This window comes from Eptatretus burgeri, chromosome 10 (assembly GCF_056783735.1).
Source record: "Eptatretus burgeri isolate ZD-2024b chromosome 10, Ebu_testis_v1, whole genome shotgun sequence".
NCBI lineage: Eukaryota > Metazoa > Chordata > Myxini > Myxiniformes > Myxinidae > Eptatretus > Eptatretus burgeri.
In genome coordinates this window covers 59,903,169-59,920,668 of record NC_140970.1, presented here as the reverse complement: position 1 = coordinate 59,920,668, position 17,500 = coordinate 59,903,169, and the positions used below count along the sequence as shown (strand labels likewise).

Here is a 17,500-nt window from a genome sequence, read left to right as displayed (position 1 = left end):
AAATATCATGGTTTTGGATGGGGGATAATCTGAGATGGTTGTGAACAGCTGTCTTGAAGACCTGGAGGGGAGAATGAGACTGAAGGGAATGTGGAAGTTGGTTCCACAGGTGGGGAAAAAGAGGAACAAATGAGTGGAGGTGAGCAATGATTCGCTTTTTTTTTGGAGTTTCACCTGAAGGGGGTTGCTGGTGGACCAGCTTTTGCCTTACAGAAACCTTGTTTTTTTTGGGGGGGGGGGAGCACAGCATGGAAAGTGCGGAGGGTGAAAGACCATAAAGGAGGCTGAAGAAGACAGAGACCACAGACCTATCTGCGATGGCTATGCAATAGACCCATTTACTCAGCTTTGTCGCAGGAGATTCCAATAATCTTCAAGACCTTGGTTTCCATGGCGTCAAGCTGAGCAACATGTGATGCGGGGGAGTCAGCCCAGAGGGGAGAGCAGTACTCAATCAGGCTTCAGATAAAGGCCTCGTAGGTGGATCGGAGTTCAGTTGTGCCATGGACAGACTTTGTACGACATAGGATGCCCAGTCAGCTGCTGGCTTTGGAGGTTTCAATGCATTGTAAGCTTTCACAAGGTGACTTGAAGGGGAAAGCAAGCTTGATTATTATATTAGCACCACTCAATTAAACTTCGACATGGTGTATTTGAATCAATTTTAAATGATTGCACAGCATAAAGTTAAATGATGTTGGTTTCTTGACTCCCCAGTGGAATGTTTTGTTCTGTGTTTCAGAAAATATCTTTTGGCAAACAATTGGCAGGTACTTAGCATTTCCTATAACCCATTACTTGCTCAAGTTAGAAGCGTGATGAAGGTATGTTTACATTTATAAGAGAGGGAATGGTGTTTTTCTTTGGAATGTTGCTTTTTTTTTTCCAACTACATTTCTTAACTCGAGCAGCTTTTCCGCCGAGTCTTTTCCTCATCTTTTGTGTGGCATACAATGCTAAACCTGGCTTCTGTGTGGACCATTTAAACACCGTGGCACTGGCTCGGCATCGTGTTCATCATCCAATTGTTTTGTTTTTGTTCCTTCCATCTTTATATCCATTTTAATGATATTCCATTTTGTATTTTTGTTGTCCATTACTCTTGTTGGGAGGCAAACTCAACCACTTTTTTTTTTCAGTCTGATAATCATGTATTTTTTGCTTCGCTTTTTATCGACAGTGCCTTCAGAACGTATTCACACCCCTTGACTTTTGTCACATTTTATTTTGGTACAGCCTGAATTTAAAATGGATGAAATTTTAATTTTTTGTCACTGATCTACACAAAATATCCCATAATGACAAAGTGAAAACATGTTTTTCGAAATTTTTACACATTCCTTAAAAATGAAAAGCTGAGATATCTTGCATCAAGAAGTATTTAACCCCTTTGCTATGACACTCCAAAATAAGCTCAGGTGCATACAATTTCCTTTGATCATCCTTGAGATGTCTCGACAACTTGATTGGAGTCCACCTGTGGCCAATTCAATTGATTGGACATGATTTAGAAAGAAACGCACCTTTCTATATAAGGTCTCATGGTTGACAGTGCATGTCAGAGCAGAAACTCTCCCATGAAATCCAAGCAACTGTTCTTTAGAACTCTGAGATGGAATTGTGAGGAGGCATAGATCTCGGGAAGGGTATAAAACAATTCGTAGAGTATTGATAGTTCCCAAGAGCACAGTGAAAAGTACCGTGGTCAGGAAGGTGACCAAGAACCCAATGACCACTCTGGCAGTTCTCGAGTTCCTTGGCTGAGATGAGAGAGTTGCCAGACTCCTGAGAAAAATGTACATCACATTTTTCCATCACATCACATTGCCACTCCTGATAAAAATGTACATCACAGCACGCCTGTAGTTTACAAACAGCCACATGAAAGACTGAAAGCATGATGCAAATAATTTTGTGGTCTGATGAGACGAAAATTTAACTCTCTGGCCTGAATGCAAAGCGTGACGTCTGGTGGAAACAGAGCACAGCTCATCACCCACATAAGACCATCCCTACCATGAAGCATGTTGGTGGCAGCATCATGCTATGGGGATGCTTTTCAGTGGCATGGACTGGGAGACTTGTGAGGATAGAGGGAAAAATGAATGGAGCCAAATACAGGCAAATCCTTGAGGAGAACCTGCTTCAGAGTGCAAAAGACCTGAGACTGCAGCAAAGATTTACGTTCCAACAGGACAATGACTCCAAGCATACAGCCAAGGCAACACTGGAATGGCTTCAGAACAAGAACGTGAAAGTCCTTGAGTGGCCCAGCCAAAACCAAGACTTGAATCCCATTGAGAATCTGTGGAAAGGCTTGAATTGAAGATTGTTGTTCACAGATGCTCCCCATCCAACTTGACAGAGTTTGAGCAAATCCGCAATGAAGAATGAGAGAAAATCCCCAAATCTAGATGTGCAAAGCTGATACAGACATACCCAAGAAGACTCAAAGCTGTCATCGCTTTCAAGGTTTCTTCAACCAAGTATTGACTCAGGGGATTGACTACTTATTGACGCAAGATATTTCAGCTTTTCACTTTTAATAAATTTGTTTAATTTTCGAAAAAGATGTTTTCACTTTGTCATTATGGGGTATTTTGTGTAGATTGGTGACAATTTTTTTCATCCATTTTTAATTCAGGCAGTTATTCAACAAAATGTGAAAAATTCAAGGGGTGTGAAGACTTTCTGAAGGCAATGTACATTTATCTCTGAAATTAAGTGTCTGCATACAGGAAGCTTGACTCATTTTTGAGTCAGAGTCCATGGGACTGCCACGTTGGATGTTTCATCCTCGGTGCGTTGGCACAATAATTGCAAGCTGTGAAAGGTCTGGCAGTTAGCCTTGACTGGTGAGAACGTGGCTCATGATTGTATAAACTGGCAATCTGTGTTGTGATTGTTTCTGGTCTACTCAGTGTTCCCACCATCACTGCTTTATTGCATATCTTGGAATTACAAGGTTAGTTTGACATTGATTTGCATTACTTGTTTCAGGTGTAAAAATGCAAAAAAAATTGTTAGTTTTGCAAAAGTTAAACAAAAGTCTGTCGTTTTAATTGGAAGAGATGACAGATTTGCTGATTGTTCGGAGCGGTATTGGTAACACTGACAAACATGTACCTGAAGTGATTCCACAACTGTGCAAAGCATTTTGTGTGTTTTGAAGATGGAAGAAAATAGTGTTGGGGACATTCCATGATGACTCGTGTTTCTGGTCCCCAAGTGACCATCTCCATGTTTTAAAGAAATTAATTTTCTTAATCCACTATTATGACTGAAATATTCCAACAAAAAGAATCATACCCCACTGGTTTGATCACAATGGCTCCAGAAAAATACGGTTGCAGCGTTACACTGCCATTTTGGCATTTGTTATCCCCATGCTTCAAAAACAAAACAACAAGAAAATAGAGGTATACTGTAATCTGCTCCGTCTGTCTGTCTGTCTGTCTGTCCGGCTGTCTGTTAAGCTATCTCCTCTTAAACAGTTGTGCAGAAAATCACGAAACTTGTTACTTATGATCACCACATGACTCAAAGGTGCAAGAGCAGTGTCATTTTTGGCCCCGTCCCTGGGAAGTGGTGAAAAGGTCAAACACCGAAAAATGCAATGACAGGCACATTTTAAACATTTTAAATTAAATATTGTATCAGCAATCAACATTGGGGGAATGGGGAATGCATGAAATATGTAATGATTTTTTTGGTAATGCCCCAGAGAGGTAATGACTTCAGATTACAGGGATCAAAATGGAAGATTTCAAATAAAAAAAACTCAAAATTTGATATTGGGTCATTCCTGGTGGAGCTTTTTGCCGTCTTTCAACTTTGCTTTAGGTGGGAAGTGTGGGGATTTGCGCTGGCACGCCATCGACTTCGCTCTTGTGAGTCGAGTCTGTTTTGGGAGCCGCACATTTGAACCACTATTTCAGAGAGAATGTGACTCATTTCATTGCCGAGCAGCTGGTCATAAGGAAATACACGGCCTTGATGGTGGGGTATGATTTGCGGAGGGAGGGAAGGGGGAGGCGGATTCAATTATGATAGAAGTGCCTATCTTTTGAACTGTTGAGAAAACTAAAGAGGTTGTAGCAAGCCTCATTAGAATGGCATCAAATGATAAAGCTCATCAGTTTTACCCAAATATGTAGGCCATGTGTCTCCGTTAATTTCCGACGCATCATCAGATGAATCTGATGAATGTCAACCCAGCAAATGCATAGCTTGCATTTATGATGGAGGGTGGTTCATGTGAAACAAGGTTAAACCTTATGAGAAAAACTAAGATGTATTCATGTTCATGAAAAGATGAAATACTGTTCTTCCATGGCCAACCACCCCCCCCTCTCATTGTGGCCTGCCCCTCCAACAAAGTCGGAGACGGTGGACGTTAAAATGAGCTCTGTCTGACCAACCGATCTTCCGTCCATGACCGATCATCTGTCCACGTACTTTTTTGGATGCAATTTTTCAAAAACCTTTGAACATTTTGCTTTCATATTGCAGATATCTATTTCTCATGATATTATCTCAAGTCGATCTCATGACATCATCTCATTACCTGATTCGATCATGGCTGTGATTGGCTGAATTATGTTGCCATGGCAACCATCCAGTAACTTGGCTTTTGTACGCAATATTTCAAAAACCGTTCAATATTTAGCTTTAATATTACACAGATCTATTCCTCATACCATACAAAAGGCGAGTTGCGGGTGGGCTTGGGGGAGGGGCTGGAGTATCAGCTCCTTGTTATACTTTAGTTCACCATTGACGGAGTGTTGGTATGACCGAAGCAGTTTCCAAATAAGGAATTCACTCGGTGGTTTGATATTGCCTGCCACACTGAGCAGCCATGGGATCAAATCCACACTGACAAAGGCAATGCAACGAGGCATTTACCCATTCACCCACTGAGCCGCTCACCCCTACCAAACTACGTTCATAGAAATCGGTGTTGGGTGCCATTTCAGAATATCTTCCCTTGTATAAATACTCCCGAATTGCAAGTACGTTGAGCCTACCAGCACAGGATGTCTTCTACGAATTATGATCGTATCTAGACTTTGCTGCCAGCTTTCATCAAATGTTGCCACGTCATAGGTAGAAGCGTTTCGTGAATTGTCCTGTTCCAGTATTGTACTTCATATCAAGTAAAAGGTGCCTGACTGATGCAACTAATTACCTCTGCTATCAAAGGTGAAGGAGGTTATGTTTTTACTTTTGTTTATTACTTACGAAATCTAAAGATTTCGTAAGTATATTCATGACTTCCGTCCTCTGTTTGTGTGTTTGTTTGTGTGTGTGTTTGTTTGTAGGCACAATAACTCAAGAACGGAAGAAGCTACCAATGTCAAATTACACCACGTGATTCAGGAGGGCGATGGCTAGCGCTGATTAAATTTTGTTCAAAATCGGTCAAAGGTCAAGGTCACAGTGAGGTCCAACATCCAAAACATTCGATTTTTGATGGTTTGGTACAGAATCATCATAGAAACTTCTGGTTTGCTTCTCTACCTTCTCGAGAGACAGCTTTTATTTGACAAGGTCAGAGGTCAAGTTGACGATTTCGTAAGTACCAGTCTGTGACTGCTTGGTACTTACGAAATCTAAAGATTTCGTAAGTATATTGATGACTTCCGTCCTCTGTTTGTGTGTTTGTTTGTGTGTGTGTTTGTTTGTAGGCACGATAACTCAAGAACGGAAGAAGCTACCAATGTCAAATTACACCACGTGATTCAGGAGGGCGATGGCTAGCGCTGATTAAATTTTGGTCAAAATCGGTCAAAGGTCAAGGTCACAGTGAGGTCCAACATCCAAAACATTCGATTTTTGATGGTTTGGTACAGAATCATCGTAGAAACTTCTGGTTTGCTTCTCTACCTTCTCGAGAGACAGCTTTTATTTGACAAGGTCAGGGGTCAAGTTGACGATTTCGTAAGTACCAGTCTATGACTGCTTGTTACTTACGAAAAATAAAGATTTCGTAAGTATATTGATGCCTTCCGTTTCTGTTTGTAACTTACGAAATCTTTATATATTGATGCCTTCCGTTTCTGTTTGTTTGTTTGTTTGTTTGTTTGTTTGTTTGTAGGCATGATAAGTCGAGAACGGAAGAAGCTACCAATGTCAAATTACACCACGTGATTCAGGAGGGTTATGGCTAGCGCTGATTAAATTTTGGTCAAAATCGGTCAAAGGTCAAGGTCACAGTGAGGTCCAACATCCAAAACATTCGATTTTTGATGGTTTGATACAGAATCATCATAGAAACTTCTGGTTTGCTTCTCTACCTTCTCCAGAGACAGCTTTTATTTGACAAGGTCAGAGGTCAAGTTGACGATTTCGTAAGTACCAGTCTATGACTGCTTGTTACTTACGAAAACTAAAGATTTCGTAAGTATATTGATGCCTTCCGTTTCTGTTTGTAACTTACGAAATCTTTATATATTGATGCCTTCCGTTTCTGTTTGTTTGTTTGTTTGTTTGTAGGCACGATAAGTTGAGAACGGAAGAAGCTACCAATGTCAAATTACACCACATGATTCAGGAGGGTGATGGCTAGTGCTGATTAGATTTTGGTCAAAATCGGTCAAAGGTCAAGGTCACAGTGAGGTCAAACATAATTCCGTAAATTCACGTGGAGAAATGGAGTATTTATGCTTCGCTCGACGTTATGAGTTCGTTTTAACTTCAATTTTAATTTTGTCTTCGGTTTTTGCGATCGCTTAGGACGCTTAAAACTCGGTTGTCGAAATTCTGGTAAAAATCGGATGTTTTGGAGACGTTTTAAGATTGTGTAAAAATATTTCACTCGACGCGTCACGGGTCGTCCCATGATGCAGTGCGCTCGAGCAGACGCGTCGTTGAGTTACGTTAAGGTATAATATAATTGCGTGGAGAAATGGAGATTTTTGCTTCGGTCGACGTTACGATTTTTGATGGTTTGATACAGAATCATCGTAGAAACTTCTGGTTTGCGTCGCTACCTTCTCTGGAGACAGATTTTGTTAGACAAGGTCAGAGGTCAAGTTGACGATTTCGTAAGTACCAGTCTATGACTGCTTGTTTGTTTGTTTGTTTATTTGTTTGTTTGTAGGCACGATAACTCGAGAACGGAAGAAGCTACCAATGTCAAATTACACCACGTGATTCAGGAGGGTGATGGCTAGTGCTGATTAGATTTTGGTCAAAATTGGTCAAAGGTCAAGGTCACAGTGAGGTCAAATATAATTCCGTAAATTCATGTGTAGAAATGGAGTATTTTTGCTTCGCTCGACGTTACGAGTTCGTTTTAACTTCGATTTTTAATTTTTTCTTCGGTTTTTGCGATCGCTTAGGACGCTTAAAACTCGGTTGTCGAAATTCTGGTAAAAATCTGATGTTTTGGAGACGTTTTAAGATTATATAAAAAATATTTCACTCGACGCGTCACGGGTCGTACCATGATGCAGTGCGCTCGAGCAGACGCGTCATTGAGTTACGTTAAGGTATAATATAATTGCGTGGAGAAATGGAGATTTTTGCTTTGGTCGACGTTACGATTTTTGATGGTTTGATATAGAATCATCGTAGAAACTTCTGGTTTGCGTCGCTACCTTCTCGAGAGACAGCTTTTATTAGACAAAGTCAGAGGTCAAGTTGATGATTTCTTAAGTACCAGTCTATGACTGCTTGTTTGTTTGTGTACAGGATATCTCAAAAAGTTGTGGACGGATTCAGATGAAACTTGGTGGACACGTTGGGTGTGTGGCGGGGATGAATTGATTCGATTTTGGTGAAGATCCGAATCCGGATCTGGATACCGTCATTATTTAATTTTGAATGTAATTCTTCACCATTGAGAGATCGGACCAATGATGATATATAGCATGATATTTACCTTCGCATTCTGTGAAAGGTTATGTTTTGGTCGGCGTGTATTTATTTATTTATTTATTTATTTGTAATCTTGTGATTCAACTCAAAAAGTATTAAACCGAATTGCATGAAATTTGGTGGGATGGTTGGTTATTAGCCAGGAAGCATTCGATTAGATTTTAGGATCGTTCAGGTCAAAGGTCAAGGTCAAGGTCACGAAAAGGTCAAAATCGTCTTTTTACGATAACACGGTCAATTTTTATTCAATTTGCATGCAACTAACGCCAAAATGTTCAGAATTCAACGCCTCATCTTGTGATATGCAATATGACACAATGACGCCCATACTCTTGTTACCGGTTAGGGGTCAAAGGTCAGGGGGGTCACGACCTTGAAAAATATGCGGTTTATGTCATAACGCGGTCAATTCTTGTCCGCTTTACTTGAACCCAGCACCAAAATGTTCAGAATTTAATGCCCAATCTTGTGACACAATGACGTCATAACACATGTCACCGGTTGGGGTAAAATGTCGGGGGGTCACGCCCTTGAAAAATATGCGGTTTTCGGCATAACTCAGTCAATTCTTATTCGATTTGCATGAAACCAGCATCAAACGAGATTACCTTCTCTTGTTGAAACGTTGTATTCACCGAGCTTGCGAGTGAAGACTCGCCAAAACGACGTGAGTTGATTGTTGTTTAGTCCGTAGCCTCCAAAAGTCGGGGGGGGGGGTCATGACATTATAGATATGTGGTTTGTGTCATAAGACCATTCATATGAAACCAGTTCCCCACACTCATACCAAGAACAAAAAAAGTAGTGGCGGCGAAGGTATGCGCTCTATGAGTGCCCGTTCTAGTTCAAAAATGTATTGGGCCCGATATGTTCTCGTGGATCAGACATTACATGGCAGAGGTATGTGCTTTACTGAGTGCCCTTTCAGTTTCACGTGTCATGCTTTGTTACCAAATGATGTTGCAGAAGTACAAAGAATCCCCAGAAAAACTTGTTTCCATTTTCTGACCCATTGCACACATGGACAAATTAGTTGATTATTTCATGCTGAGCAAATTTGGTGTTCAATCTTTACAAAAACAATAATGACATGAGTGAGGAACTCAGACACAGACAGACAGACAGACAGACAGACATACAGACGGACAGATACACAGACACAGACGGACAGACGGACGGACGGACACACAGACAGACAGACATACAGACAGACACACAGACACACACACAGACACACACACAGACACACAAACACACACAGACAGACACACAGACAGACACACAGACACAGACACACAGACACACAGACACAGACACACAGACACAGACACACAGACACAGACACACAGACACAGACACACAGACACAGACACACAGACACAGACACACAGACACAGACTCAGACACACAGACTCAGACACACAGACTCAGACACACAGACTCAGACACACAGACTCAGACACACAGACTCAGACACACAGACTCAGACACACACACAGACACACACACAGACACACACACAGACACACACACAGACACACACACAGACACACACACAGACACACACACAGACACACACACAGACACACACACAGTCACACACCCACAGAGACACACAGACACAAACACACACACAGCGTCACACAGCGTCACACACAGACACACAGACACATACAGACACACAGACACAGACACACAGACACACAGACACACACACACACAGACACACACAGACACACAGACACAGACACACAGACACATACAGACACACAGACACAGACACACAGACACACAGACACACACACACACAGACACACAGACACACACAGACACAGACACACACAGACACAGACACACAGACACACACAGACACAGACACACAGACACACACAGACACAGACACACAGACACACACAGACACAGACACACACACACAGACACACACAGACAGACACACACAGACAGACAGACACAGTGACACACACCATACAAACATAGAGAACATATATCAAGAGATCATTGCATCTCCTCACTCAAGAATTGTTACAGCTTCCCCCCTCCCTGCACTGGCATCGTGCCATACATTTTTGACCAGATTTCTTGCAACCACATCTGTTCATCCAACCCCCTTTACAAGAACATGTGAGTAGGGTTGTGAAGCCTTTCACGAGTGGCTTCAGCATCATTAAGTTGGGCTGCAACTTGCTCTCAACTTCAATCCATCCAGAGGTGAGAGGGGATGGGAGATTTAGAGTGACCTCAATGGTTTATCTCCATTCCATTGTCTGGTAATGAGTCTGCTGTATATGCAGTTTTGCTGCATCCCTTGGAGGGGGCAAAAGGTCAGTTGCCCTACACTTTTCAAAAAGCACTACACGGAGGCCATCACAAGTCTCAGCAGCACCACTGCTGTACATCTTGCAGAGAAACTTCTCAGCCACTTCAATTGTGCTCTGGTGAAGATCACCTTCTCCGAGTATGCTCAAGTTAACATTTTTCTTTGTTTGTTGTTGTTGTCTTTCTTTGTCTTTCTCGCCCTATTGGTTCAAAAGTTATGAGAAATTTTAAAATGCTATTTTTTTTTTGGTGGCCATCTCCAGATCGACCATTTTGGATGTAAAAATGAGTTTGGAGAACTTGGCATCTGGGCTCATTGGACTTAGCAGGTGAAAATCCTTCAGAAAAAGTGGTTGCCACGTTTTGGCAAAGATTGCCTACGACTTGAATTTCTTGTAGACATGCCAGAGTAGGAACTAGTGTAAGGTAGGTTTAGAAAACTTTAACTTCATCATTGTGGAGTTGGGATAAGACCACTCAAGGAGTATCTGGTTGGCGTAACGTTTCAAAACGATGATCGGGCAGGTGCAATTTTTCTCATTTTTGTATTTTCTTCGTGTCTGAGTCATTTCTGAGATTCACATAAAGATGGGGACGTGAGACATTCTATCACAGCGAATATTCGACGTAAGTAATGTCAAACAGCCATGCCGAGATTTGATTTTAAACTTTAAAGGATATTTGAAATGGTGATTACCAATTGGCTGAAAATATATAACTGCCTGCAAATAAGATCTTTAGTTTTTGCTGCCTGCTCTCCAAAATTGTGGCATTCACGTAATGCCACCATAAAGGGAATAGTCTTGATTAAAAAAAAAAAAAAACGTGAGAAGCGCAACAATACAAGAAGAGGCGTTTTGTGAGGAAGCGTGTACAGAAGCTCTGCAATCCTGGCAGGGTGTATTGCATGCTTATGAGATGGTTAAAGAGCAGGTTGCGGGTCACCAAACATGGTCTGAAAATTTATCAATATGATTATATGTGCATTAAACAGTTCGATGCAAACTATTGTGGTTGCCTAACTATTGGGAAAATTAATCAAATTTAACTCTGAAGTTGATATTTCTCGAGGCTGTTGAAAAAAACAGCCGCGTGCCATATATGGATGGTGACGTCACGTTTTCCAAAACAAAGCGGACGCTCAATCGCTCATTGAAGAAGTGTCCAGTTCAACGGGTCGTTCTTTCACTTTTTTTGAGCTTGCAACTGTCTATATTATCCTTTTTTATTTTGAATTATTGTCGAACAAAGTCATTTGGATATTTGTGCATCATGCCTCGTATGTATGTCGTCATGTTTTGCGAAAATGGCTGGAAAACGGGTAATCGCTCCCACTGATTCCCGAAGGAATCAAACATTCGCCGGCAGTCGATAAGATTTGTTCAAACAAAACAGGTGAATTTTCTCCCAAAGAAAATGGGTAAAGAGGACCCTTTGGATAAACTTGTCATTTGTGGTGACCATTTCACAGCCGAGGATTACGAAGGCATAAAGACATCCGATCACCACTCTGTGAATATGAGTTGTTGGTTTGCAAGTTCTCCAGATACTGCTTTGTCACAGAATCAATTGTTGAGTTTAAGTGAGAAAAACCTTGAAATGTGTTCTTAAAGAGTACATGGAAAAACACATAAATAAACTTTCTGAAAAACACAAGCATGAAAAAATTTCTCAACAAATCAAATTATTGTTGATTAAATTACTTTTTTAACAGCATCAGCAAATTGGGCTCTTTCATTTCAATTGTTAAAAATTAATCAATTTTCCACTTTTTTTTTCTAAATTTGGTAGAATATTTCCCAATGAGGCTAAACATGTTTTGGTATTTATATGCTACAACAGTCTCTTGAAAGTTGGGGTTTGTTCTCACTGTTCACTTTTGCTGGGGTCAAGCTCAGCTGTCAGAAAGACTTCAACGCCAAGCCTACGGTGTGTCATATATTTGGGTCTATTATTGATTCATTCTATTTCTGACTCTTGAGTGACTTGAGGGTTAAAAATTATTATATCAAGTCACAGACGAATCAAACTTTACATTATTTTATGCATCGAACAAGAAAATGAAAATCTACAAACCAATCTGTCTGGTGGAGTCTGTCAGTGTGAACGGCCGGACAGTCAGTCCTGCCACTTGTGCACAAAATAGGCCGTTTTCTGGCACTTACAAGTGGCTCAAATTTATATGGCTCAGGGCCAGAAACTCCATAGTATAAATTCCCATCATCCTCCGACTTGTCCTCGGCAATATCAGAATGAAAACATTCAATTTCATCGCCGCTGAAATCACACTCTGATTCGCATCTCGCCATTGTTCACGTGCTGTGTCCGAATGTTCACGAAGAACGTGACGTCATAGCATCTTTGGTAAATTCCGGTCTGTTTTTCAATCATTGACAAAAGTTTTGACTCAAAAGTTAATTTTAGCATTTTTGAGTTTCAAATGTAAGAAAATAATTGCCCAACGATTATTAATGTGAGTACAACCTTCGAATCACGCGAAGTCATCAGCGACCCAAAACCTGCTCTTTAAAGTGTGCAAACTGCAGAAAAATATGGATCGATCACTTCAACACACTGAAATGTACAACAGATAACCAATTGTAAACTATCAGGTGGTGGATACTTTTATTTACTTTTGTCTGTTCAACAATAAAAATGAAATTGTTTTCAACCAAAATATCCTGTTGAATGAAGTCTCGGTGAGTTTGATAAAAATGGGGGAACATCTTCATTCTAAATTGAAACGCACTTGTGTGTAACATTGGAAAGCACATGTCCCTTAATGGCTGTACACCTACACCTATCCTGATCATTTATCCTACACCTATCCTCTGCCACCTGAGGTGGATGGAGGTTATGTTTTCACCTGGGCTGGTTTTCTCTCTCTGCCTGTCTGTCTGTATGTTTGTGAGCAGGATCTCTCAAAAAGTTATGACCAGATTTGTACTAAATTTGGCTGACAGGTTGGGTGTGTGACAAGAACCAACTGATTCACTTTTGGTGAAGGTCCGGTTACGGATACGATAATTTTCTTTTTTAAGTGATTCTTCAACATTGAGAGATGGAGCCAAAAACGAGATACATTACAGCATGATATTTCAAAAAGTTGTGGATGGGTTATGATAAATTTTAGTTGATGAGTTGGGTCGGTGACAAGAAAAGCTGATTTGATTTTCTTTAAGGTTCGGTTACAGATCCAGCCTATCGGTAGAATACAAAACGTAAACTGTTCAGCTTGGCGGAGGTATGCGCTCGACCGAGTGCTGTTCTAGTTAACCTCTGCCATCGAAGAACGGAGGTTACTGTTTTCACCCCTTTCTGTTTGTTTGTTTGTTTGTGAACAGTATTACAGAAAAACTCCCCGAAGGATTTCGACGAAACTTGGTGGGGGGATTATATATGGTCCAAGGATCATGCCATTAGATTTTGGACAGTCAAAAATCCAATATGGCCGCTATAGCGGCCATTTTGAAAAAAATATTAGAATTTTTTATTTTTGCATTTCTACATGTTTTAAGTGATTTCCAACCCCCCCCCCAAAAAAGAAAAATTGTTCGAGAAAAAAAATTTTTGCAACATTTTTTTCAACGAAATTTCGATTTTTTTTTTTTTTTTTTTTTTTTTGCATTTCTACATGTTATAAGTGATTTCCAACAAAAAAACATGCCAAAATTATAATTGCGGCTGATTTTGGAACTTCAGGTGGATATACCCACGTAAAATCAATTTCTGTCTCAAGGAATCTAGTTATGACGAATGAATTGAGTATGTAAAAGTTAAAAGTAAAAGGGAAAGTTGCAAACTATAACTCTGTGAGCACTGTTGACATCAAATTGAATGAATAGGATATTAGGTTCACTTGAGTGACCTAGCAGTATTGGCTGCGGAAGTTTTGCACTCTACCGAGTGCTCCCCCTCTAGTTTGTTTCTGTTATTAAAGTGTGCCACACCAATGCGTTTAATGCATATGTGTTGCAAGGGGGTACCTTTTTTTTTTCTTTTCTTTTTTTGGAAGATTTTCTTTCAGTCATGTCATCTTGCTCTCAAATTTCCTGCCTGTGAAAGTCTTGCTTAACTTTGAGCATTCCTCTTATTTAATAATCACAGGTATTGATAAAAATGTAATGATACGAGTTCCTTTAAAAGGAATTCCAACACAGTAGGCCACAAGACCCCTCAAAGCCTGTACTTATATTGCCAATCTATGCGGGGTTTTTTGTCCGAGCTCTATCCTTTATAAACGTTGAGAGTCTCGCAAGGAAGCAGCATGCACCATGTTTTTTAAATCTTTGGTGTGACTCAGCCAGGGTTCGAACCGCCTACCTCCCAGACTTGTAGTGGGTATTTAACCATTCTTCCACTGAGTCATTATCCCCACGCTTTTTGAAAAAAAATCAGCTCCATCTGTCTCTGTCTGTCCGTTCGTCATGCTGTCTCCTCCTAAACGGTTTGGCAGAAATTCACCAAACTTAGTTTTGATCACCATATGGAAAGAAGGTGCAAGAGCGGTATTATTGTTGGCCTCACCCCCTGGGGTGAGATCAAAAGGTCAAATACCAAAAAAAATTCAATTGCAGGCACATTTTGAAATATTTTTTTAATGAAATTAACACTGGGAGACGCATGAAATATGTAATAATTGTTTTGCATTTGACCCCTGGTTTATGTCCCAGGGGGTGGGTGTGGTCCTCGTGTCACCGGGATCAAAAGCGGGAAAAAAATTAACTCAAAATTTGATATTGTGTCATTCCTGCTGCAACTGTATTCCATCTTTTCAACTTTGATTTTGATGGGAAGCGTGGGGATTTGCGATGGCTTGCCATCAAGTCCTCTCTCGTTATCATTTTTCTTTGTTTTTTATTTTCATTTTCCACTTCCGTTTATTTGAAACCCAAAGGCCTTTATTGGTTGTTTTCCTTGAGAGATGATTGGCCAAGATCGAAAGATGTATGGTAAGCATCAGGTGGTGACATTTATCTGATCCGTCTCCTTGTCGTTCCTTCCAGTTGGCTCTGTATGTCCTGTCGTTCCTGGAACCTCGTGATCTTCTGAGGGCTGCACAAACCTGCCGTTACTGGCGCGTCCTGGCTGAGGATAACCTTCTGTGGAGAGAGAAGTGCAGGGAGGAAGGTGTGAATGCTTTATTTATTTATCTGTCTATCAATCTATCTCTCTGTTTACCTATCTTTTTATATTTTCTTTTATTGCCTTTGCCTCACATTTCTATATGCACCTCAGGCAAAATGGTCGCTCCGGCACTTGTCAGAGATCTGTAGAGCAATTGGTGATATAAATTGTGTCATTATCGAGATCTGATTTTTGTTGTAGACATGATCGAGGCTCATGCAAGAGCTAGAGCAGAATGGAAAGGAACAAGAGAGGGGGAAAATACCAACAGCAGAGTAGAAGAAAGAGAGAGTGAGATCAAGGTGAGTGGGGAGAAGGACATCGGGTGAACAAGCTGCCCACAAGCTGAATGAAACACAGCAAGAAGAGGAAGGGGAAAGTGGAGATGAAACGAAAAAGGAACAAACAAACCAACTATCAAATGGACAGAGGTGAGGGGGGGGGGATCACAATAACCATGAAAAAGGGAGATCTTGGGAATGTGGTCATTTAGGGGAGAAGAGATCATGGATATGGATGGGAGATGACCTGAGGTAGTGGTGAACAGCTGTGCTGAAGCCTTGGAGGGAAGAATGGAAGTGGACAGACTGGGGAAGTTGGTTCCACAGATGAGAGAAAAGAGGAACAAATCAGTGGAGGTGAGCAGTGAGCCTTGATTTTGGGACTTTAACAAGCAGAAAGTTACTGCAAGACTGTGCTCGCCCTGCAAAAACCTGGGAGGGACAGAGTCAACAAAGGGCAGAGGGTGCAAGACTAAAAAGGAGGCGGTAGAATACAGAGAAGCCACCAACCTGTCTGAGATGTCAGAGTGACAGGCTGAGACATTCAGCTTCATCATGGGAGATCCCAATAGTTTGAGGGCCTTCCTTTCCACGGCATCATGAAGAGCAAAGTGTGAGGCAGGAGAGCCAGCCGAAAGGGGAGAGCAGTTCTCCATCAAGCTGGGAATGAAGGACTTGCAGGTGATCAAAGGTTCTGATTGGCCAAGGAAAGACCTTGCATGAAGGATGCTCATCCAGCGGCTGGCTTTCTAAGCCATCTTAGAAATAGGGTCTGCCCAGGAAAGATCATGGCTGATTCCATTCCATTCCATTGGGACCATTCTCTGTACAGAGTGTCGGTGCGACTGAAGCTGTCTCCTTGGCTATGGAGCACAATCCTGGATGGGTTACTCCTATGCAGGATACTCGAATGGCTCAATCATCCCAGCAAGCTGGTACTCATTTTGCCGACCTCGGAAGGATGACAGGCTGAGTCAACTCCACATAGTATTAATTAAATAGATGAGCAGGATTTGAACTCAGGACCCTCGGATTCCAAGCCCACCACCCTAACCATTAAGCCAACACCAGGCATATGGCTGATGTTGAGGCCCAAACATTTGAGTGACATAACCTCTTCAAGTGGTTTGTTTCGGAAGTCGATGGGAGGGTTTGCCAGAAGGTCTGTTCAGAGAGACAGGGTGAGTGTGTGAGATTTGTCCAGTTTTGAAAGACATTCTAAGTATTGAATCAACTCCTGATTATATCAAGGTCTGCAGAGAGGGAAGAGGCTGCTGCATGCCTTTTCTGAAGGGTGAGAAATGATAAAACAGAGGGTGGAATCATCAACAAAGAGGTAAGCTGGATTTTCCAGGGAATCAGAAAGATGATTAATGAAGATGAGGAACAAGACTGGGCCCAAGACACTGCCTTGGGAAACTGCAGCTATGACATGGAGTGGAAATGAGAGGATCGAGTTAAAAACTACACCCTGACTCCGAGAGTTGAGGAAGTCAGTGATCCATGACAGATGACTTTGGATGCCTAAAGCAGAGATTTTAGGGAGATTAAGGTTGGGTGCCAGACTGTATCAAATGCTCAAGATATTTAGAGTTGATGGTCATGATATTTGTTGCAATTATCACGTAATCTAATCTTGTCGCTCTTCCTGTTTCTCAGTTCTTTCTTGGATTTGCCAAATTCTCCAGCTGATGTGTTCCATATTTTGTGAACACTGTAGAATGAAAAACTTTTCTTTTCTTTTTTAACTATTTGAGGAAAAATAATGCTTTTCGTATTAATTTAATTGTGATAAGCAGTGCTGGAGATATTTCAACTGTGAAGAAAAGGGATAAAAGTAAACGCCGATGGGAATGCCACTACCTCCATCA

At 41.2% G+C, this 17,500-nt stretch overlaps 1 protein-coding gene and 1 pseudogene across 4 annotated transcripts in view; one reads left to right on the top strand and one right to left on the bottom strand.

Moving 5' to 3' along the window:
* The window catches only part of FBXW7 (F-box and WD repeat domain containing 7), a 597,271-nt gene that overhangs the window by 368,268 nt on the left and 211,503 nt on the right, over positions 1-17,500 (top strand). For all 4 annotated transcript variants that reach the window (XM_085898585.1, XM_085898583.1, XM_085898582.1 and 1 more), the window contains one exon: positions 15,228-15,351. In XM_085898585.1, the coding sequence (XP_085754711.1) occupies positions 15,228-15,351 (124 nt within the window). The remainder of the gene's footprint in view (positions 1-15,227; positions 15,352-17,500) is intronic.
* LOC147018672 (uncharacterized) lies at positions 8,988-9,953 on the bottom strand (annotated as a pseudogene).